The 23,990-nt window shown below is 41.0% G+C and overlaps 1 protein-coding gene across 3 annotated transcripts in view; it reads left to right on the top strand.

Annotated features, from left to right (window-relative positions):
- The window catches only part of dlgap4a (discs, large (Drosophila) homolog-associated protein 4a), a 154,072-nt gene that overhangs the window by 104,444 nt on the left and 25,638 nt on the right, over positions 1–23,990 (top strand). Inside the window, exons 3-6 of one of the 3 annotated variants that reach the window (XM_088330758.1) lie at positions 11,364–12,608; positions 13,866–14,101; positions 18,258–18,335; positions 19,827–19,956. In XM_088330758.1, the coding sequence (XP_088186884.1) occupies positions 11,433–12,608; positions 13,866–14,101; positions 18,258–18,335; positions 19,827–19,956 (1,620 nt within the window). In that variant the 5' untranslated portion in view covers positions 11,364–11,432. Of the gene's footprint in view, positions 1–11,363; positions 12,621–13,865; positions 14,102–18,257; positions 18,336–19,826; positions 19,957–23,990 lie in introns of all 3 variants that reach the window. The other 2 variants (XM_088330757.1, XM_088330759.1) reach the window with 2 other exon arrangements.

Genomic DNA, 23,990 nt, shown 5'->3' with positions numbered 1-23,990 from the left:
CAGGAGAGAAAGCTTACCACGTGTTGTGAGTCATAATTTCATTCATATTTAGTTTCTTCTTCTTTTATATCAAATATAATTAACCCTTTATAAAAAACCCTCCTCAGAAAAATCTCTCCATCCCTTTTTGTCCCATCCCTCAGCCGAGAGATAGGCAATATGAGAACCATTGCCACGTTTCCTGACTAGGGAGACAAGGCTGTGGCTTTTAGCCTTCCTGGTCACCGGCAGATTAGGCCAGCTTTGAGCATGTGTGGAGGCAGCAGGGAGAAAAAAAAAAGAGTTTGGAGCTTTGACTTTTTTTTCATAGATGTGGAAAGTCACAGTCAAGAGGTACGGTCTTAGAGTTCCTGTCGATGCTTTACAAATAAAGTTTTCTAACTGGTTGATTATATGTCTTTTATTAGCATATTTGGTATTGGAGTAATCCAAAAGTAATTGAAAGTAATCAAGTTAAACTAACCCTACCCAACCCGGGTAAACAATCATCTGACGTGCAAATTTAAAACCGCGCCACAGAGTGTATGAGAACGAGAATGTATTTGCTGAACCAATCTTATCTTTAACCTGTCTCTGCTACATGGGCCAACCAAATGAATAAATAAATGCACAAACTCTCCTCGAATGCTGAAAAATAATTAAGGTTGGGCTTTCAGTTTTTGTAACGGCAGATTACTAGACAGCATAGTGGGTTATTGTGCATTGAGAGAAACAGGTAAAATGTGCATTTGCAGAGCTTGTTGTTTTGAAAGGCTTGTTTTGATAAACAGGAAGCACAGGTGACATCACCAAAGGGCTATTAGAAGGTTCTCAAAACACAGCGGGGATCATGCATGACTCATCTCAATTTTCACGCTTCATACATTCGGACCATATTGCTACATATCAAGAAGAATCTAATTTGGTGGTTACCGATTGATATGAATAACGAAGAGACACACAAATAAATGATGCATATGTTTGATACTTACAAGCTACATTGATTTGCATGACAGAAAAAACGGAATCAAACGAAAGAATTAAAAGGACATTGTCCTCGTAGTGTTAGAAAACAGGAACGGGGAAAGGGATTTGGTAGCAATAATAACAAATTGATCCATTAACCCTATTAAGATAATCAAGTCATTTACATGTTTAAGAAATATTTTTAGAGCTTATAAGAAATTAAATATTATTTTCCCAGCACTAAACAGTTTGTTGTGAAATCATTTTTTGCCTATGTTTGGGTCAGACAAAGCAGCACATGGTGGGAGGCCAAAGGGGGGAGGAGGGGGGCGGGGGAGTTGGTTGCATGACAGGAAAAAAAACCCTCCTCAGAAAAGTCTCTCTCTATCCCTTTTTGTCCCATCCCTCAGCCGAGGGATCGGCAATATGAGAACCATGGCTGGGTTTTGCCACGTTTCCTGACTAGGGAGACAAGGCTGTGGCTTTTAGCCTTCCTGGTCACCATCGGCCCCAGGCAGATTAGGCCGGCGAGCTCTCCCCTCAGCTTTGAGCACGTGTGGAGGGAACCGGGAAAAAAAAAAAGAGTTTGGAGCTTTGCCTTTTTTTATAGATGTGGGAAATCACGATCAAGAGGTACGGTCTTAGAGTTCCTGTCGATGCTTTACAAATAAAGTTTTCTAACTGGTTGATTATATTTGATATAATAATTAGAGGCAGCACGGCGGCGCAGTGGTTAGCGCGTGTGGGGCACAGTTCTAAGGTCTCCTGTGTGGGTTCAAATCCAGCTACTGGACTTCCTGTGCGGAGTTTGTATGTTCTCCCCGTGCTTGCGTGGGTTTCCTCCGGGCACTCCGGTTTCTTCCCACATTCCAAAGACATGCATTTCAGGTGGATTGGCCGGTCCAAATTGTCCCTAGGTGTGAATGAGTGAGCAAGTTGTCTGTCCCTGTGTGCCCTGCAATTGGCTGGCAACCAGTTCAGGGTGTCCCCTGCCCACTGCCCGATGATTGCTGGGATGGGCTCCAGCACCCCCGCGACCCTACTGAGGATAAGCGGTGCAGCTAATGAGATGAGATGAGATGAGATAATAATTAGAATTGTTGATAAAAGGCAGAATTTCTCTTTGACACGCAATGAACTAATACCTGGCATGAACTTGACACACAGATGCAGATCATTAATATTTCATTACCAATGACCACTTTAGAGTTTCCAATATTTGTTATACAACTGGAAAGTCTGGTCACTTCCTGTGCATGGCCGTTCGTAGTTGGTGAAGTCAGCCTGGGGGAATAGTCTCTACATAGGTCTATTCACAATCGGTCAAACTGGATGCAAACACAGAAAGGGGGAAAGGGGCAAAAACCTTTCAAAGCTTATAGAATGATAAATGAGAATAAGTTATGGTTAGATGTAAATAATGGCAGTCAGAAGAAATGGCTCTGACGCATTCAGGCGCAATTTCAATACAGAGCAGCTGCATTTTCACCCTTTGAACAAGGACCAAGACCCTAATCAATACTCTACTTCATTCTCGGCTCATTACCCGAGGCGAGAGGTGGGGGTGGGGTTTTTGGGGTACGTAATTCCATAATCTACAGTGCTGCTTGGCAACTGACATGGATTGTAGAGAGTCTTGCTTGCCCTTGTTATCAGGTGTTGCACAGATCTAACTGGAGGTTCACTTCCCAGCGGGCAGATGATGGCTAGTGTGAAAAAGCAGCAGTGATTTCATCTACCCTGTGAGGATCATTGTTTTGTCAAAGTGCATTTGTTACATGGGACACTTTAGTGAGACCATTATGTATTATGGATAGTCTTTCTTTTTTGATTTGGCAGCAAAATAGCCTACCGGGGCAAGCTTTATCCATTTGACTTACATTTGTAATTTGACATATAGTATATTTATTTTATCAAGGGGCAATGTTGCATGCCGGAAACATTCACCTTTCAATTTTACACAGTAGTATCGTCACACATCTTTCGTGACATTAAATTAAATTTTATGTACACGCCTTAAAATAACTAGACTTTAGTCTGATACCGATGTCAATACAGACCCTTTGAAGCACATGTGTCAAATCATTTCATTTCATGTGCCCAGGGAGAGCTTAGAATGTCTAAAAATAAACTGTTTAAACAAATGCTCTGTACTCAATTTCCCAGGAGGGACACACAAAGCAATCAGCCAATTGCAATTGACCATACTAGCCTGTAATTTTCTTGTTGGGCAAATGGAAGGGGGGGTGTTGGATCCATGACAGAAAAAAAAACCTTCATCAGCAAAGTCTCTCTATCCCTTTTTGTCACATCCCTCAGCCGAGGGATAGGCAATAGGAGAACCATGGCTAGGTTTTGCAATGTTTTCTGCCTGGGGAGACAAGGCTGTGGCTTTCGGCCTTCCTGGTCTCCATTGCCCCCAGGCAATAATGCATGCCAGAAATATACTGGTTAAACGATGCCCGTTGGCTGCAATATCCAGGAAGAGGCGGCTTAGCGCCACTAGACGCCAGTATTTCATTTTTATACCAATGAGCGAAATTGAGAAATAAATTATACTAAAATTGTCAAAAATTTATATATTTTATTTCGTGATACAGTGATACCAATACATACAAGATCTATTTGTTCCCGGATACTGCTCGTATACGTATAGAATTGCTCGTATACTACAAAACTGAATACAGTTCATCTATTCCCAGCCTACCCAAATCATTGAAGTTTTACCCCAAATAGCTACAAAACACACATTCTTGATGACCTAAAAGACACTCAAATAGCAATTGAAAATACAAAATGTAGTAATATGACAAGTAAGATGATATTAACAAGATAAAATAAGAGTTTATTATGAGAATTTACCATGTAGGAAGTCAATGGTTGCTAACTCGGGTGTATGCGTGGTGGTGGAGGAGTGAGGGAGCTAAAAGGGCATAACAAAACACAACACAAATGCCAGGAATCAGGTCTATATGGCGGTAAGATTACAGGCTAATTGGGACAAGCTGATTCTGGCATCTGGAAACTCTCGTAGCGTGGATTTTGGATTTTGAGACGGATTATGGCTCTAAATACATCGTGTATCTCAGATTTATCATAATTAGTGTTGTTATATGTAGAGAGGCCACTGTATTATAAAAGCAGCGGATTTCAACTGGTTATGAGTTCAGGACCCACCACACACCCTAATTACAAGACGGGACCCAAATCAAGGGAAAAAAATCCACTTCTCAAATTTGTTGAATGAAAGGATTGTGCAGTTTAAACCAGAGATAGCATAATATATTCATATTTTTTAGAAAACAAAACGACCAGCAAAACCAAAGTATTAATTATCCCTTCAATGCTCAGTTAGCAGCATTTTTAATTAAACTCAAAGCATTTTGATTCATTGGGGCTTTGTCTTCTAGATCACAAAATCCATATCTCATACATTCTCTTCTCTATCTGCGTTTGGCCATGCTCAACAAGAGTAAACAAAGTGTCCGTCTTTTTCTGTGTTGTAAAATGGCGGATGTAAATGGAAAATGGTCGCTGAAGCGCTCCCAAAGTGCTTTACAATGTGCTACACACCTACCCATTCACACACAGACTCACACACCAATAGCAGCGTCAGCCATGCGATGCCTATCTGCTTATCAGGGGCCCTAGGGGTTCCGTTTCTTGCCCAAGGACACATACACATTTAACTTGGGGAAGCCGGGAATCAGACCTGCGACCTATCGGTCCCAAGACCATCCCTCTATCTCCTGAGCTACTGCCGCTGTCAGGACCAGAATGTAAACAGCCAATTGCGTAGCGTTTACTACAAGTTTTATTGAAGGAAAGAGATAGGGCTGCGCCCACGATCTGGTGTTCGCTGGGCGCAGGAAGCAGATCGCTCTCGTACTCGGATTGTGATCCGAACACAGAAGTGGATCTTCCGTAGCGAGTGAGGGCGATGTCAGGAACGGAAAAACTGGTCGGTAGCCGGGACTGGGAGAGCAAGGCGTGGCCGGGGTCGGAAACGAGTCATAAGCCAGAACGGGAGAGTAGACGTAGTCGGGGACAAAAAGAGGTTGTAAGCCGGGACGGGAGAGCAGACGTGGTCAGGATTAAAACAGGTTGTAGCCGGGGACAGACGGGAACAAAAACGGGACAGGTGGGAGTCAGGGTCAAAAAAGGCTTGCCTAGTATACACTGAGGTTCGCAGATGGAGTGACAACAGAGGATTGACAGGATTGGGTTCAAATACTGACAGGGAGCCAATCAGAGCCCGCGACGGTTGGCACCAAATGAGCCGGCACCGATGAATCACATCAGTAATCATGACAGCCGCCCGCATTTGCGAGGAATTATCACCATTTATTGTTAAAGAGTGTAAATGGCCCTCAGTTATTTTCTTCTTTCGTTTCTTAGAATTATTTTGCCCAAGACTAACTGACAATGGGTTCGCAAACCCACTTTTGGCTCACAACCCCCGAGTTGAGAAACACTGCTATATAGAATATTGAGGAGATTATGTGTTAATTTGAGAAAATTCTAAATTTATTGTCACAACAGAGGAAAACATCTGTTTTGACTGTACGTACAGCATTATTTTCAACTTAATGAGATTTAACACTCCAACAATTTGACTAACAATAAAATTATGGTCAGTAAAAAAAGATTCATTCCAAAAACCGTTCAAAGATATATATAATACAACAACTATTAATGTAAATGTCAGGTTCAAAATGATGCAAGGATAAAATAAGAGACTCTTTTTGAGTTACAAACAAACTTATTTATTAAAGAAAAGCAAGCACATTAAAAACAAGGCGGATTTCTATCTTAGATTACTATGAAATGAGATTCCACGGACAGAAGCGGGAGCACCTTTCTTATACCGTTACATGGATTCTGTTTGGAGGATAGAATAAACCACATGCACGTAAGAGTATTCTGATTGGACCATTTCTTTGGTTACATGGTGTGATAACCTGCTGGCCCCTAAAGGGCACTCTAACCTCTAACAATAAACATGGAAAGAAGAGAGTACACTTTTCCACTAGGGGGCAAGCTAACATAACAATACACTTGAAGGCCATACCTTTTTTTAGCAGTTTCCTTTCCAAAGAGCAGAATGATTCATGTGATACACCACAGTAGTTTATTGATTGATAACAGATAGGAGTCACCTGAGAAACTTGCCAGTGGCCTTCAAGTTGTAGCTTTATGTGATGGGTTACTAAAAGGAGTTCTGGACACCATAGTAGTTCATTGTTTGATAACAGATAGGAGTCGCTAGTGGCCTTTTTATTTAGCGACAAATTGTTTTGGCGCTTAGGAACTTATTCTCTTGATCTTGAAGGCCCTTGACCCTTAAAACAGCTTGAAATACATTATTGAGTATAAACGTATAAAGAAAAGTAAGATTATATATTGGGTATAAAAGTATAGAATATAGTATAAAAAGCCCATTTAGACTATAATTCCCCTTACAGTGAATTATTGGATGATTTATGCTAAATAAAGGAGTTGATTATTCACTCTATGAGTGTTCGCTACTGAAGTACAGTACTCATAAATAGTGATGAAACCATCTGACTCTTTTTTCAGAAGAAAAAAACAAGTCCGATCCAAAAACCCATTTAACTAAATACTGTACATCTTCAAATGCATGTTTAATGTAGTTCATTCATGATTCAAAAGAGAAAACCCACATTTGGGAATAGCATGTCATGGCAATTTATTCTACGTGTCTCCGCGCACATAGAAGAAACCAATGTTCTCTTTAATTTTCCACGGGTCTGAGCGTTCACACAAAGTTGGTGAGCAACGCTTGAAACAACAGTGAGCAACCATAATCCCAAGTGTGGCAAGATAATTAATTATCAAACATGTCCAAAACTTGACATCAAGTTACATTTTGCTGAGTTTCCGGCAATGCAAAATTATTTTTCTCTTTTGAATGAATTGACCCATGTACTATTGCAAAGGTTGTACGGCCTACAAACGTCGTTTGTTCTTACAATTCTTTCACATGATACCCATTTCTTTTTATTTCCTGATATATTTTGTCGCATAATATTAACATTTGCGGGGGCTTATTTAGTCGGTTGTAAGATACAGAACTGTACTTAATCACATTTTTTAGTGGTACCCAAGTACAATGTTGGCAACAAGATTCACTTTATAAAATTGGAAATTATTTGAATGCAACACAAACTTTTTCTTCTTTTTTCCATGTTTTTTTCTACTTTTTTAAAAATTCATTTAAAAAAAATCTCATTGTTTTTCTTTCCGAGCTGTTACTTTTTTCTTTTTGTTCTCTATTTACTTTTTTCCTACATTTCTTTCTTTTCCTTTTCTCTGGCTTTTTTTCTAAATGTTTCCTTCTTTTTTCTCTTTATTTTGTTTCTTTTTTTCTCAGCTTTTCACTACTTTTTCATTTTGGTGTTTTTACCTTTTTTGTTCTATTCCCCCCTTCCTTTAAGTCATTTTGTGCATCATTTTACATAACATTTGGTCATGTTGGGATTAAAGAAGCAAAGACAACCCTAGGAGCCGTTTAGGACCCAAAAGAGCCGGTTCATTTTAGTGAGCCGAGCCGAAGAAGCCGGTTCCCCGACAAACTCTACTAACTTTACTCAACTTCGTTCTTCTTCGACTCGACTTCAAAATACCGCATTTAGGACACAACGTCAGGGGAACCCGTGTATTTTTACCTTCATGCACTGTAACTTTGACTTGAGTCGCTTCTTAATTAGTAATTTTGAGCCCTCATTTTTGTGCGCTGGCTAGATTTTCTTGTGCGCTGAGAATGTGCGAGCAGTGCGCAATTGCGCACACGCGCAGCTTAGAGGGAACACTGGAAGAAACTGCTACGGATTGGCATAATGTAACGATAAAAGTTTACAGTGGTTACCTTAAAACTAAAGACACATAACAAGCTTATTTCATCCATGTTTACGTTTATGTTTATGTTTTTGTTGACAAAAAGAATCATAGGTTAAAGTAGGGGCGGGCAAACCTTTTGAGTCTTGGCCACATTGGGTAAAAAAAAAATTCAAAAAGGCAAGGAGTAAAAAATTATTGATTTTATCATTTTTTATTTTATACAAAACTGAAAAATATCTTATTGGCCTCTCTATTTTTTGACATTGTTTTTTTGTGCATTTTTTGCACATCCTATTCAGGCAAAGATATTGTCTTTATATATAGTCTTTTTAGAATGTTATATATATTTATTTTGTCTATAAAAAAAATCAATTTAGTCAAAAATGGTTTTGACCCTCTCGGAATTAAAACAAAGGAAAACGTATGTCCCTTTTGCAACCACTGAATTTGATGCTATGCACACAAAAACTTAAAATGCGATAAAGTTAGCTCAGGAGTTGTTGTTTTCAAGTTAGATTTGATCATCTTGATAAATAAAATAGATACATGATCAAACTAACAAGTAAAAAAATGTAGCTAACTATTTGAATTTTGGGGAAAATGAGAACCAAGTGAAACCAACACACTTTCAACAGTACTTTTTTTTACATTTTATCATTAAATTTGATCATTTTCGTTTGATGGGCCGGATTTAAAAAGCTTTATGGGCCACATGTGGCCCATGGGCCGTAGTTTGTTGATCCTTGTGTTAAATTGTGAGTATTGAGCAATCAACCTGGCAGCAGTTTCGGCATCGGTATCACACTAGAGTCCATTAGTAACATAAAATATTATTTAACAGAACCAAAAAATATGGGCCACATCTTTCTGTGTGTAATTGAAAGGTGAATGTTTATGACATACATTGTTGCTTAATGCAGGGGTTTGCTTAATGCAGGGGTTAGCAACCAGTGGCTCTGGAGCCACATGTGGCTCTATGGCGCTCCCCTACTGGCTTTCTGGCGCTTTTTCAAAAATGTTTGACAATGGAAAAATATATGGCTTGAATATTTTCCTTATTGAATTGAATTAAATGGTCTTTATTTTCATTGTTATCAACGTTGTAAAACATTGTAAGCAATGAGATTAGACATGACACTCCAGGGTAAACACGTAATAAAGACTTGAAAGTGGGAAAAAGGACCACATGCCTGAAAGAGACTTACCCAAGTTATAATAAAAGTGCAATCTTTGTGAATGAGAAAAGTGCATTATGACAGTAGTGTAATAAAAAGAAGTGCAAGAACATTTAGAAGCAAAAACAAAACAAAATAAGTCACAGGGTATTTATTTTCACAGTTTCATGCAATAACTTTTAGCAGCAACAAAAAAAAGAAAGAACCCCAAAATAAGTTTCACAGTTTTCTGCGCACGTTCACAGTGGTGATGACCCTGTGGAAGACGCTGTCTCTGAGTTCGTCCTTGTTTTGAGGGACCTGCAGCGCCCATCACAGGGCAACAGGTCAAAGAGGTAGAGTCTGAGGTGTCTTATAATGCTGCTAGCTTTGCTAACGTATTGCAAGCCGGCAAGGTCCTCTAGACTGGGTAGAAAAAAGCCAATGCTCCCTTGGGCTGTGTTGATGACTCTCTGTATGCTTTTCCTAACTGCTTCCGTTGTCCCGGCCTACCACATGGTGATGCGATATGTCCAGGGTTGGGTAGGGTTACTTTAACTTGATTACTTTCAATTACCGGTACTTTTGGATTACTCCAATACCAAATATGCTAATAAAAGAAAAAAGAAACCAAATATGAATAAAATTATGACTCACAACACGTGGTAAGCTTTCTCTCCTGGCTTTGATCTCTTTGATCTCCGGCAAAACTAACATAAAATGCGACAGACACCAAATGAAAATAAATCCAAACAGCTTGCCAACCAGGGTTGGGTAGGGTTACTTTAACTTGATTACTTTCGATTACTTTTGGATTACTCCAATACCAAATCTGCTAATAAAAGACAAAAGAAACTAAATATGAATAAAATGATGACTCACAACACGTGGTAAGCTTTCTCTCCTGGCTTTGATCTCTTTGATCTCCGGCAAAACTAACATAAAATGCGACCAAATGAAAATAAATCCAAACAGCTTGCCAACACCATTTTTGCCGTTCCATGTATTCCGTTACTCCCCAAGCCTGCACAAAATTTAGTCATTTTATTCATATTTAGTTTCTTTTGTCTTATATTAGCATATTTGGTATTGGAGTAATCCAAAAGTAATTGAAAGTAATCAAGTTAAAGTAACCCTACCCAACCCTGGTAATAAGTTACACGTCAAATGTCATATCAAACCTAAAGGTTTCAGGCTAGGAGCAGTGAATGCAGTGTCATGTCCTCCTAAGCCTCATAATTCAGCTGGCATATCCAGGAAGCATTTGATTCCCCTAACAGATGCCGTCTGTATCATCGTAGAGTGAGTCATTGATCAGACAATGGCGAGAGCGCTGCTGCCACCGCAGGCATCAAATCGTGCCCACGAGCGGAGTGTGAGGCACACATGATTTGGCTTTGCAGCCTGTGACAGTTCTTTGACCTCCCATCCAATCTGCAGTGCGCAGGAGCAGCCACTTATCCGAGTCCGTTTTTCCTGGATGGGCTCAAGAGTGCGCCGACAAATGCGTTTTACAACACGGCCACACGCTCCGTATCTTATCCGCCGCAGATGCGTTGTTTGCATCCTGCAGGTGCCACCACTGACACACTGACACACACCTACCTCCGCACTGACACGAGCAGAAATTGCTAACCTCACGCCCACTCTCCTACTGCACTGATGAACCCTCATCAAATGCTGCACATTGCAGGGCTGAGTTGAAAAAGAGATATTAATGTCAGTGATTTTCTCAAAGATCTAAAAGCATTTTTGTGTGTGTGAAGACAGCATTCCTCTGTATGACAATATGATGAATGAAACTGTGCGTTTGTGGGAATGTGGTTTGTACAACACATACTGTACATATGTGATGCACGAGTGCAATCACAGACTAACCCCCGGGCAAATTAATGCCAAGTTCGTTTTTTGGAATTATCTCAATGGATCATACCTCATCTCATCTTACTTTAACTTGATTATTTTCAATTACCTTTGGATTACTCCAATACCAAATATGCTAATAAAAGAAAAAAGAAACTAAATATGAGTAAAATGACTAAATTTTTCGCAGGCTTGGGGAGTAACGGAATACATGGAACAGCAAAAATGATGTTGGCAAGCTGTTTGGGATTTATTTTCATTTTGTTTCTGTGGCATTTTATGTTAGTTTTGCCGGAGATCAAAGAGATCAAAGCCAGGAGAGAAAGCTTACCACATGTTGTGAGTCATCATTTTATTCATATTTAGTTTTTTTTGTCTTTTATTAGCACATTTGGTATTGGATTAATCCAAAAGTAATTGAAAGTAATCAAGTTAAAGTAACCCTACCCAACCCTGCTTATTAGTAAATGAAGGAAAACGAGCATTTGACAAAAAATGTTTCCAAATTACAGCTGTTTTCTCTATTTTGCTTGATTACAGGATGAGCGCTTCGGGTCTCTAGTCCTTGACTGACTGGCGACATGGTCTAAACGCAAACCAGCAGCCATCATGAAAGGCTTAGGAGCCAACCGTAGTCGTCATCTTTCAGACTCGTGCGAACCGGCAGGATGTTCGCAGAAGCCTCTTTGCCCTTTAATGTCTGACCCTCACTGCTCCTTCATGTTGACCCCCGCCATAAACCAATATGGAACTCTGGATCCCCACCTCCATCAGTATTCTTCAATGAGCCCAACAAGCCTGGCTCCTGAATGCCTTCTCCCTTTCAACCAAATTTCCAATAGCAGCACCTTTCCCCGTTTGCACTTCACACAGCAGACTGAGCATTCGGACCGACCCCAGGCATGCGTGGCAGGCGGCACTGGAGCCGAGCAAGGCGGCAGAGCGGGTACACTATCGACTTCTCTGTCAATGGGCATGGGCCTCGGCCTGGGTCTGACTGGTACTCATATGATCACCAGTGGCTCAGCCACCATCTCCTCTGCGGCGGCGGCCAAGATGAACCAGTTACCATCCAACATCCTGGATCAACTCGAACGGCATCTGCCCCTGCAACGGGACGGATTCAGCACTTTACAGTTTCACAGAGGACGCATATCCAAACAACGCAGCGAGAGCCCAGGGCGGATCCGCCACCTCATGCACTCCGTGCAGAAGCTTTTTGCCAAATCCCAGTCTCTGGAGAACTCTTCGGTAAAAGGGAACGCGATCACCGGAGCCGGTGAGGACAGCGGTAGAACGACCCATCGGAGCAAAAGCAGAGAAAGGGCAAAAACAGAAGGACCAAAGCAGAAATCTAAGACAACTGCGTTAAGCCTGTGGAGCTCAGACAACGCTCTTGATAGCGATACCGGCAAAGCCGGCACCATCGCTGTTGGTTACCGCAACCCGTTGTGCATGATGACGCTCGGTCGGGCGATATCAGACAGTCAAGCCCTGCCCAGACAAATCCCGCAGGGTTACAACACAATTTCTGCGCATTCCCTCAAATCCTCCAAAAGCAGTGGTGACCTCAAGCTCCTGGGATGTCCGGCGTCACAGTCTGGATCCAAAGAAAAAGAGGGAAGAGCTCGGAGCAAAGACGATACCTTGGTGAAGAGGGCAACTTGGTCTAATCTTACCCTCAGTCAGGCCCGGCAAGTTCTACAGAAAGGCTCGGCTACAGTCAACAGAACTCTTTTAAAAACAAAGTCATGCCACCAGGACCTGGCTAACCAGTTCCTTCAGGTAGGAGTACCAGTGAGTATTCATTTTCATCATCATTCTTTGCATTATTAGTGTTGTTGTTTTTTTTTTACTGTACAATTACAGTATAGCATTAAGCTTATTCTTAGCCTCCATATTATATTTTAAGCCAACAATCACCCTCACGTCAAATTCTCATTATGTAACATCTCATGGAAGTATAAAATTATTTGATTACCGTATTTTCCGCACTATAAGGCGCACCAGGTTATAGGGTGCACCCCCAAAAAATAGTTTTTGGTCCTATATTTTCCATACATAAGGCGCACCGGATTATAAGGCGCTACAATGGGAACGTCGACAAAATAGTCAGATAGTTCAGTCAAACTTATTACCCCCTTAACATTCCGAAAGCTTGCCAAGAAGCAAATACGTGTCTCAGACATGTACGGAAACAGTGTCTATACGATGTCACCAATCACTCAAATGCATCGTTCCAAATATCATTCAGAAGGTTAAAGTCTTGGGATTCAAGAAATGCCAAACATTTCTTAGTTTCCATTTTATTTTTTGCTGGCAACTGTGTGGACAGCAAAGTAAGAATTTTATCGTGCAGGGGTTCTTTACTGTGCATATGACAAGAAACACTTTGAATTGAATTTAGTTTAAAAATAGACTCATCACAGAAACATCAAGATCGTTCTAAAACAAGATACCGGGAAAATATAAAGCCGCATAGCTCACCTAAGTTCTCTTGCAGCCATCATGTTCAATAATGATACGTAACCATGGTCTTCTTACAACCGTGAGTGTAGTAAATCCAGGAGAGTAAAATATTTGAAAATAAAGAATAGTAAAAAATGTTTTCTCTATGCCGTAGTGCAACCCAAAGTGTGATTCACATTCATCTTTTTCGGCCAATTGCAGGCTTTGTTTCGCCCCTTTAGCCTATGCGAGCCTGTAAATGATGAAAAGGATCCGCCCCCTTTACCTCCAAATAACTTTAGCCAATAGTGACTGATTCCAATGATGATTGACACATTGGTTAGGAAATGAAACGCCGGTATATAAATCCCAGCATTCACCGCGGACTACTTCGCCTTCAGGGAAAATCTAGTTGGCGGCTGCTTGCCTTAGTTGCAAGACTTTGCGACTTAATATTGATCCATATAAAAGGCGCACTGTATTATAAGGCGCATGGTCAGCTTTTGAAAAAAATAAAGGCATTTAGGTGCGCCTTATAGTGCGGAAAATACGGTACATATATGACTCTATATTAAAAATGTCTTTCCACAAAAGGTCCCACTGGGGGACTGGGCAGGAAATTTAGGACCTGGACGGGCCAAAGAAACCGAAATCCCTTGTAGGCGGATGCGCAGTGGCAGCTACGTGAAAGCGATGGGAGATACGGAGGAAAGCGAGGACAGCGAGGGGAGCCCGAAACCTTCCCCAAAATCTGCAGCAAGACGCCAGAGCTATTTGAAAGCCACACAGCAGTCCTTCGGAGAACAGCAGCCTCCACCGCCTACACGCAAGTGAGTGCTTTAATATCTCGGTGGCAAATCAAATACAGTTATCCCTCGCAATACAGTGGTTTAATTATCATTTCGCTACTTCATGGATTTTGATTGTACGTTGTGGTCTGCGTTCTGATTGGCTTAATAGTCACAGCGCATCTTCTCTACCGGTGCTTTAATAATGATGCGATTTAATATGTACACATAGGTTAAACTTGCCAAATTGACATTATGTACATGGAAATTCTCTGCATGTCACTACAGACGCTGCACTACTTGCGAACGGTTCTAGATGATCGTTCGTAAGTTGAATTTGTTCGTAAGTCGCTCCAGTGCTATATTTTGTATAGAATTTATGTTTTAGGTTTTTAGGCTTGTATAAGTAACCTATATTGTTTGGTACTACAAAATTAACATTTCCTAAAATAATATGCTCTACAAAGATAAATAAATTTAGGTGTAAATTACTTTTGGAAGATAAGCTTCAAGAGGTCCTCCGTGTTGGAGAGTGGCCGAAAAAAAGCGATCCATCCTTTTTCTCAACCGCATCAAGCTTTCTTATTCCACTTTTGTTGAGAAAGAATCGGCTCACCTCTTCTTTACACTTTACACCAACCATAACGAATGGATGCATGAGATATTAAACAATACAAATTTCAAATTTCTTAGCGCGCTGGAGATTGTATAGACATAAACAATATAGAATGTTTACACACAAACTAGGAAGAGGAAGCGGATTTTTTTTACTTTTGGGTAGATTCTGGGTGACTTTTCACAGCGCCACGCGCCAGTAGAGGCGGAAAGAAGCACTACAGAAAAAGGTGCACATAATACAAAATCTAACTAACAGCAATGTGATATTTTGCCGAATTTTTTTTTCGTATCTACTGTTTATCGTAAGTCGAATGGTCGTAAGTAGGGGAGCATCTGTATACTCATCAAGAGCTGAGTCTGGATGCAGTGTCTCATTCAGAAGAAAAATAAAATACACCCGAGGTGGACTCTGCTTATTCCCGCAATTTCAAGCTGACAGTTCACATTGATGATTAAGAATATTACTTGATAATAGTAATAAAGTTATTTGGCAAAAATCATTTAGAAATTACAGTACTTTTATTTATCAAACAAATGTTTAGACCTGTGAAATAGTTTGTTCTTTTCTTTCAATGTATATTAAAGTATTTCATTGTATAAAAAAATGGGGAATAGTAATAATAGTAATACTTATAAGGTTTCTATTTACAAATGTTGCCTATTACGGGTTCTTTTTGGAACATCACACCCGCAACAAACGAGGGATTATTGTTGAGTGCTTTTTCTCCTATGCTCGACAGAAAATAAAGCCTCATAGGGCAACCTCACATTTTTAAAAATAGACAGAAGAGGGCGACATTGAAGCAGAAACTGAAACTCTTGCAGTGAATCAGAATGCAGATTTGGCCGTGTTGCAACACAGCAATGTCTGATCAGAAAGATGTGCTAAAATACTTTATTCAAAATGCGAAATATTTCTAATAAAAGCTTTGTTATTCCAATGGGAGATCATTTTAAGATTTACTTTTATCAAATTTATCATCATTCACGGGTCACGGATCCCTAAACCCCTTAACAACTTAATACTATTTTTATAATGATGTATTATTATTATTTTTTTATGTTTTCCTTTTTTTTAACTTGTTTCTCTGTTTGAATAAGTGAAAACATTTGATATGGCAGATAAGTAAAAAAGGAATTATTCAAATTAATTGAAAAATTGAAGAAAACTGGCGACACAGCGGATGGGTGGGTAGCGTGCAGCCCCACAGTGCAGAGGTCCAGGGTGCAACTCCAGCTACCACGGCCTCGCCGTGCGGAATTTGCATGTTCTCCCTGTGCCTGTGTTGATTTCCTTGAGGCACTCTGGTTTCCTCCCACATTCCAAAAATATGCATGTCAGGTTGATTGGCCAGTCCAAATTGTCTCTCGGTGTGAATGAGCGAGCGAGTTGTCTGTCTCTGTGTGCCTTGCGACTGGCTGGTAGCCATTTCAGAGAGTCCCCTGCCCACTGCCCGAAGATGCCTGGGATGGGCTCCAGCCCTTCTTCGCCCATTGTGAGGATAAGCCACACAGAAAATCGATGGATGGATGGATGGATTGAGGAAACCTATCTACCATACAATCATAATGTTGCCCATTTCAAGTGTGTGTATTACTTTATTGTTAATATATTATAGGATACGTATTTTAAAACAGGAAACAGAAAAAAATAATACCGTTATAATTAATAAAAATATACTACTTAGTTAACTAGTATTTGAAAAAAAAAGTTAAATAACTACTTATTAAAATAACTACATTATATTCATCAACCATTGGAACTTTCCTTTGCAGAAAAAAAATATATAATATGGCAGATAGATGTACTTGATCAGGCGCCAAATGCGTGAAGTTTCTCACACAAGCCTTTTATTTTACGGGAAATGGGGAGTCATGCACGTTAGGCAGCAGTCTGGCGTGGAATGATAGGAAGCCAGAGGTCTACGAGATCGATGCCAATTGCCCGAGCAAAAATCGGACAGATGGGGTCGATACCGGACAGGACGAGACAGACATGCTTGAAATCAAAACAGGGTATCGAAATTAAACAGGACCAACTAGATGGGAACGAAACTGAAAAACGATATTAAACAACAGGACCGACAGGATTGAAATCAAAACAGGATGTCGAAATTAAACAGGACAAACTAGACGGGAACGAAACTGGAAACCGATATTAAACAGGACAAAATAAACGGGAACTATTCCGGACAGGAAATACCAACAGAAAACAGGACCGCGTCAAAACCCACATCTTGCGGGGCAGTGGTTCGTTGACGGATTGACAAAGGAAGAGTGAGCGCACTGAGCTTAAAAACGAGCCGCAGCTGGCGCCACACGGGCGGGCCCAATTCAGCGCCATGGCAACCGTGACAGTTTTCAGATTCTTTTTCCAATAAATTGTAATGAAAAATAATACTCAAATTGAGTAGACGTATCTACCATTTTACAAAAAAAAATCAGCCGAAGTCTGTGTATTTTCTTCTTACCAGGCTAAAATATTTAAATGTATAAAATATAGAAAATATCACTGTGAAAATTGAACAAAGTATCGTATAGTATAGTGTTTCGAAAATAACAGTTAAAGGGATACTTTGTAATACATGACTACTAGATTTCACTATATTGTGTAGTGCAACCAAAAAGGAACGCTACAAAGCACAAGGGGGGAAAAAGACTACAGAGACTCAAAGTGACCAAATTGCATCATTTCACTTCTCTTCTAATTTTATTTGCTCAGCTTTTCACAAGGTTTTTTGTTTTAGGGGGTACCGTTAGCAGCAAGATGGCAGACAATCATGTCAGCTCGCTAGGTGAACCTCATGTTATGTGAAATGCAAATTTCTCAATATATAAAAATATATGTTTACATCATAGTTCGGGAGGCACGGCAGCTCAGTTCAGAGGTCCAAATATGGCTACTAGCTTCCCTGTCCTTCCACATTTCAAAGACTTGTATGGCAGGTAGATTGGTGACTCCAAATTATCCCGAGGAATGAATGAACGTGTCTTGCGGCTGGCTGGCAAACGGGTTCAGGGTGTCCTGTACCCATTGCCCGAAAAAAAATGTAACCACTAAGAGGTGCTAAATACTACACAAAAACTGTTCATTATCATAACTTGATTTTTTTAATAATCCACCAGTGCAACTTGTGCATTGAAAATAATTATTAAGAAAGGTATTTACTGGTAAATAATTCGATTATTATAAAAATATTGTATGGCCAATCCAGCTCGGTGGCCTTGGGGGTAGGGCGCCCGCCCCGAGACTGGGAGGTCGCTGGTTCAAACCTCGGCCGAGTCATACCCAAGACTTACAACATTGGTACTCATTGCCTCCCTGCTTGGCGCTCAGCATTAGGGTTGGAATTGGGGGGGTTTGGTCACCTAATGACTCCCAACACATCAGTTGGGTTGAGCGAGGGGGCTGGGAACCCCCTCTTCCGTATCAATCTCCCAGAAAGAGTCAGAAATATGAACGTGTTCCTGACTCTAGCCACCTCCCACTAGGGGGATATGGCTCTGGTATATAATATATAATATAATAAATATAGGTGAATGTTTACTATGTGTTTGACCACTTCATCCGCACCGACAGGCCTCGTTGCTACGCGCTCATGCGGGAGGATTTTCTTTGGTCTCCGCTACAAAGTGCATGCTCAATGCAGCATCTGAGGTCAGTGGCATCCATAGGCAGGTTGTATGGCCAACAATACCGAACCCTCCTCACTTGCCTTCCCCCCCACTACCCACCACTATTTTTGATCCAACATTCCTACCACCAGTCTTTTTTATCTCTGCCCTCTTCAATCTTCACTCTATAATTGTTTTCACAAGACTTTTCTCTTGAAGCCTGATTTGCATACAGTGCAAAGTGACTGCGGTATCCCCTCACCTTCTCTGCTGCTTGGAGCACACACACTTTTTTCAGTGTTCATTTTACCTCCAAAAAGTGATGGGTCCCAGGGACTCGCATGCTCAAAAATCTATGGGTCCCAACAGAGATCTATGGGACCCCAAAATTTAGTGTTATCGCGGTTGAAATTGTAAATCGGTGACAAATATATAATATAAATCTATATATTCATTCATTTTTTTATCATCACAGTTTATTGGTAATACAAATCAGTTATCACTTCAAGATTTTTCAGTTCACAACAATATTGCACATTATACAAAATATTATTGCTGAAATAATTATATTAATTTATATTTTCATTCTGTTTTAATCATCACAGTTAATTGGTAATACAAAGCAGTTATCACTTCAAATTTTTCAGTTCATATATCCTTTGTGGTTTGCTGTCCCGCCATAGTTGTAATGCCTTCTCAAAGTCCAATCCATTATCATCCTCCTCATAGCATAACCAGGAATATAATTTAGTCCATTTTGGCAGAAAATTCCTTTTCTTGCTCTGAGTATTCTTTTGTTTATTTTCTTTCGTCAATTCGTTCGATTCAAAACACGTGTTTTCCTTGCCTTCGCGGTCTTCTGAAGAATTTCTCCACCGTTTTTTCGTGCCGGAATTATTGCCGTTGTTACCACTTTCTGTGTTATGTTTCGACTTATTACCGACACTGAAGAAATTACCAATTTTTTGTTGATTTGTACCCAATACCAACTGTTTTTTCGGCGGCATACTTCTCTTTCACTCGACAACCGCCACAACAATGACGTCATCTCGAAGCAACGAGATCTCGTTTGCCGAGATCGGCGTGAGACCAAAACAATAATGGCGGATGACGGATCTGCCTGACGAAAAGTTTGGAGTGCGGTAAATCTTTGTTAAAAAAAAAAAAAAAAGTAATCGGGTAATAATGACAATTTGGTGTCAAAAACGTTGAGTCCCCAGCAAAAATGATGCGTCTAGGACGCAGGGACGCGGGCAAACGAGAACACGGTTTTATTAACCAATTCTGCTGGCCAGGACAGCGAAACACATGCAGAGATTAATGGAGCCTGTGAATAAATGGCATAATGTGAAGTATTCTTCCTCATAACTGATGGTTTCCTCTGTGTTGATATTTTAAGTCAAACATCACTTAAAATATCTGTGTTTAATCTAAAAATACCTGTGAGAAGATTGGAGTAGGGTTTTAAGCTTTTCCGGGATATAAAAGACTGCGCTTTGAACGCTCTCTAAGAAGATGATTATCTCTTCCACAGCTCTCTGCCCTCCCTCAAAGAGCTGTCCACGAATCGGAGCCTTGACAACTTAGACTGCCTGTTGGGCCCACTCGAGACACCCCCAGGCTGCAGACTTAATGACTTCAGCCATTACCCCGGTACCGCTCAGGTATGTGCGTCTGAATTGACTTCAAGCTCAACCTTTATTGCACCAAAGTATTCAAACTGCATTTGGAAAATGTTATTGCACATCATTACTTTGAATGAAATACACACAGTAATCCCTCGGTTATTCTAGTAAATGGAGAGCAGAACCCCCCGCGAAAAGAGAAAAAACAAGAACAAGCGGCGCACCTTCATAAAAGCCTTCAAAAGACAAAATAACCTGAAGATGACGTCCTTACTGACAGAGTATTTGACTGTAACAAATTAACAACTATAGATCTACACAAAAACACAGTGTCACGACCAGAACAGAAGTAGGACCCAGATGCGTAACGTTACTCACAAGTTTATTGAAATATAGAGGAAAGGCAGCGCCAGCAAGCCGCTCACGGGATGTTCCGAATGCGGAAGTGGATTTTATGGAGCTGGAGATCGTGGCGTAGTTAGACGGAAAAACAGGTCGTTAGCCGGGACAGGAGATCAGAACGTGGTCGGGGTAAAAAAACGGGAGCAGGAGACAAACGGGGAAATCAGGAACGGTCGAGTGTAAAACGGGTGACAAAACGGGTGACAAAACGGGACCGACAGTAGTCAGAGTCAAAAATACTTGCCTTGTGAAAACAGAGGTTCGCTGACGGTCTGACCACAGGCGAGTGAAAGGACTGAGCTTAAGTAGGACGGGGAACCAATCAGGTAATCAGCAGCAGCTGGCGCCAAACGAGCGGGCACAGGTGAGTGTCATGAGTAATCATGACACACAGAATTGCAGTTGAATGGTCTTTAGTGTCATTATACAAAAGTATACCAAAATTGTCAAATGAACACAAATTTCTCAACCTACGAGTATTTATAAAAACATGTATGTTAATATGTTATTTTGCTCATAATTTGAATATTTTTTTATTAATGAAATGTTTTTACCACTAGGAAATCCTAAATAATACACACTGTCCGTTTAAAGGGAATAATTAATTCATGTTATTTTGGTTTTGTTGGTCATAATGTTTTTAATTTTTAATAACATTTGAAAGGTTGATTTTTGTAATTATGATGATATGGTGGATCCTGAGCTGAGAAACACTGATTTGGTGACATTTATTTCCTGATTGAATGCAATGATATTAAAGCCGTGCATTGCAAAGGCTATAGAGAGACCAGCAAACATACAATAATCTGTTGGCTGGCTGGAAAGCTGACAGGAACAGCTAGCAGGAAGTCACTGGAAAGAAGAACTACAGTGTGTGATTTAAAAACAGAAATATTTTATTCAAGAGAACAATAGTTTTGCACCTCAAGAAATACTAGTTCATTCTCGAAGGCACTAAATTCTACACAATACCTTCAACGTGCACAACACTGAGAAATAAAAAAGAGGGTAATGGTTGTTGCTAAGCATGAACTGGCACTTTTTAGCCCACAGTTAGCTATTCTCGGTTCCTATCCTTTTCTCATTAATATCTTCCACTTATCCGGGGTAGGGTCGCAAGGGTAGCAGCCTCAGCAGGGAAGCCCAGACTTCCTTATCCCCAGCCACTTTATCCAGCTCATCGAACAAGCTCCTGAGGCGCTTCTAGGCCAGTTTAGAGACATAATCCCTCCCGCTGTCTTGGGTTGTCCCCGGAGCCTTCTTCTGGTGAGACATGGGTGGAATACGTCTTATCTGAGGCATCCAGGAGTTATCCTTACCTGATAAACCACCTCAACTAGCTCCTCTCAACATGGAAGAGCCTCCCGCATGACTGAGCTTCTCACCTCATCTCTAAATGAGAGCCCAGTCACCCTGCGCAAGGAAACTTATTTCAGCCTCTTGTATCCGAAAACGTGTTTTGTCGGTCATAACCCACAGTGCGTGACCATAGGTGAGGGTCGGAACGAAGATCCACTCATAAATTGAGTGTATTGGCTTTCAGCCTGGATCCTTCTTCTCTAAGACGGACCAGATCAAAGCGGCGCTGCCACGAGCGGCTGCCTTTTCCAGCAGCTGCCCTATTGTTTTATTGTCTGCTCCTATCTTTGGTGTTTTTTCTTCCCATTTTGACAACTACACTATGGATTACTTCTATCCTATGGACATGGGTTTTAGCGCATAAAAATGCGTCTATTCAAGGAATCAACTCCTTGCCCTGAAGAATTCTCGTGCCGGTGTGATGAAGGGGCCTATCGTGGAAGAAGAGCCGGAGCTAGCTAAGCGGCTAGCGGCGTTATAAGTTTTCGGTACCATCCGTAATCATGGTAAATGCGAACTCACGACCAAATAAGGTGGAAAACATCGAAGCGCACAGGGAGCGCAGTTGCTGTGTTTTGCGGAAACGTGGCTCACGTTTAGCATTCCGGACGCTAACGTGTAGCCACCCAGAGCTACCCGGAGCTATCCGCCTTCAACGCCGTTAAACAGAGACACGAAAGCCGGGGGGAATCGGAGAGGAGGCGGACTTGCTAACACGAGGTGGTGTATCCCTGGATTTTCACAAAGAAAAGATTTCCATCTGCCGCAGGGATGTCGAACTTTTGGACTAGCCTGACGTCATCCACTCCGCTACAAGTACCCCTAGGGCATCATGTTAATCTGTTAATAAACAACGGGGTAGACTGCTGGAAGTGTGAATTTCCCTACGGGGATGAATAAAGTATCTATCTATCTATCTATCATCAGTAAAGGTTCCACATGAAGGCAGACACTCCAACAATCTGTCTGTCGATCCCCTGTTCCATCTTACCCTCGCTCGTGACAAAGATCCCAAGATAAATTGACTCATCCACGATTTCATTCTCGACCCGGAAAAGGCATGTCACCCTTTTCCAGCTGAGAACCATGGTCTCAGACTTGGAGGTAATGATCATCCCAGAAACTTTGCACTGGGCTGCGAATCGGTCCAGCAAGAGCTGAAAATCGGAAAAGCAAAACCACCACACAATCTGTAAAAAACAGAAACGCAATAATGAGGCCCCCAAACTGGACCCTTTCCATGCTACGGTTACCGGTGGAAATTCTGTCCATATAGGTTATCAGAATCTGTGACGAAGGGCAGCCTTGGTGGAGTACAATCCCCAGTGGAAACAAATCCTACACACAGCCGGCAATGGGGACCAAACTCCGGCACTGATCATACAGGGACCGAACAGCCTGGATAAGTCTGTCCAGTACCCCAAACTACTAATCAATCAATATTATTTACAATCAATTAAAAATCAACTAAAATGCCATCAATTGTAATCATCCTCTTTGTGATACATTGTTCTTCCAAGGAGATGGTAGTGTGTCAAAAAATCTGAAAGTTTATTTTCTGTGAACAATTCACCTCCACTCATTTACTGAATGATAGGTTTAAAGTTTTGTACAGTATTCACTTAAAAGAAGATGATGATGGATTTTAAACTTGCAAGGAGGACAGGGGAGAGAGTCCAAAGTTTAGATAGAAAATTCCAACCTTTTCTAAAAGCTCTCCACTGAGCCCTTTTTTTTCAAATAAATAACACAGATTAAGAAAGTGTCATGAACCAAAACAGGATCAGGACCCAAACAAGTGGCGTTTCTCACACAAGCCTTTTATTTTACAGGAAATGGGGAGTCATGCACGTTAGGCAGCAGTCTGGCAGACTGGGTCAATACCGGACAGGACGGGACAGACAGGATTGATAATGAAACAGAATATCGAAATAAAACAGGACAAACTAGACGGGAACGAAAACTGGAGAGAATAAAAAAACAGGACAGAAATAGACGGGAACGAAACTGGAAACCAATATTAAACAGGACAAAAATAAACGAGAACAATACCGGACAGGAAATGCCAGCAGGAAACAGGACCGAGTCAAAACCTACGTCTTGCGGGGCAGAGGTTCGTTAACGGACCGACAGAGGAAGAGTGAGAGCACTGAGCTTAAATAAACGGAAAGCCAATCTGTCAATGACCCGTAGCTGGCGCCACATGGGCGGGGCCAATTGGGCACCATGGCACCCTGATAAAAAGCACATCTGCCCAGGGGGTTTAAAAATAAAAAAACAGAAACATTATTGGTTGATAATGATGTAAACAG

This window comes from Urocampus carinirostris, chromosome 3, assembly GCF_059441175.1.
Source record: "Urocampus carinirostris isolate Australia breed hairy pipefish chromosome 3, RoL_Ucar_1.0, whole genome shotgun sequence".
In the NCBI taxonomy this organism is placed as follows: Eukaryota; Metazoa; Chordata; class Actinopteri; order Syngnathiformes; family Syngnathidae; genus Urocampus; species Urocampus carinirostris.
The sequence above is the reverse complement of the archived record's forward strand: the minus strand, read 5'-3'. Positions and strand labels throughout refer to the sequence as shown.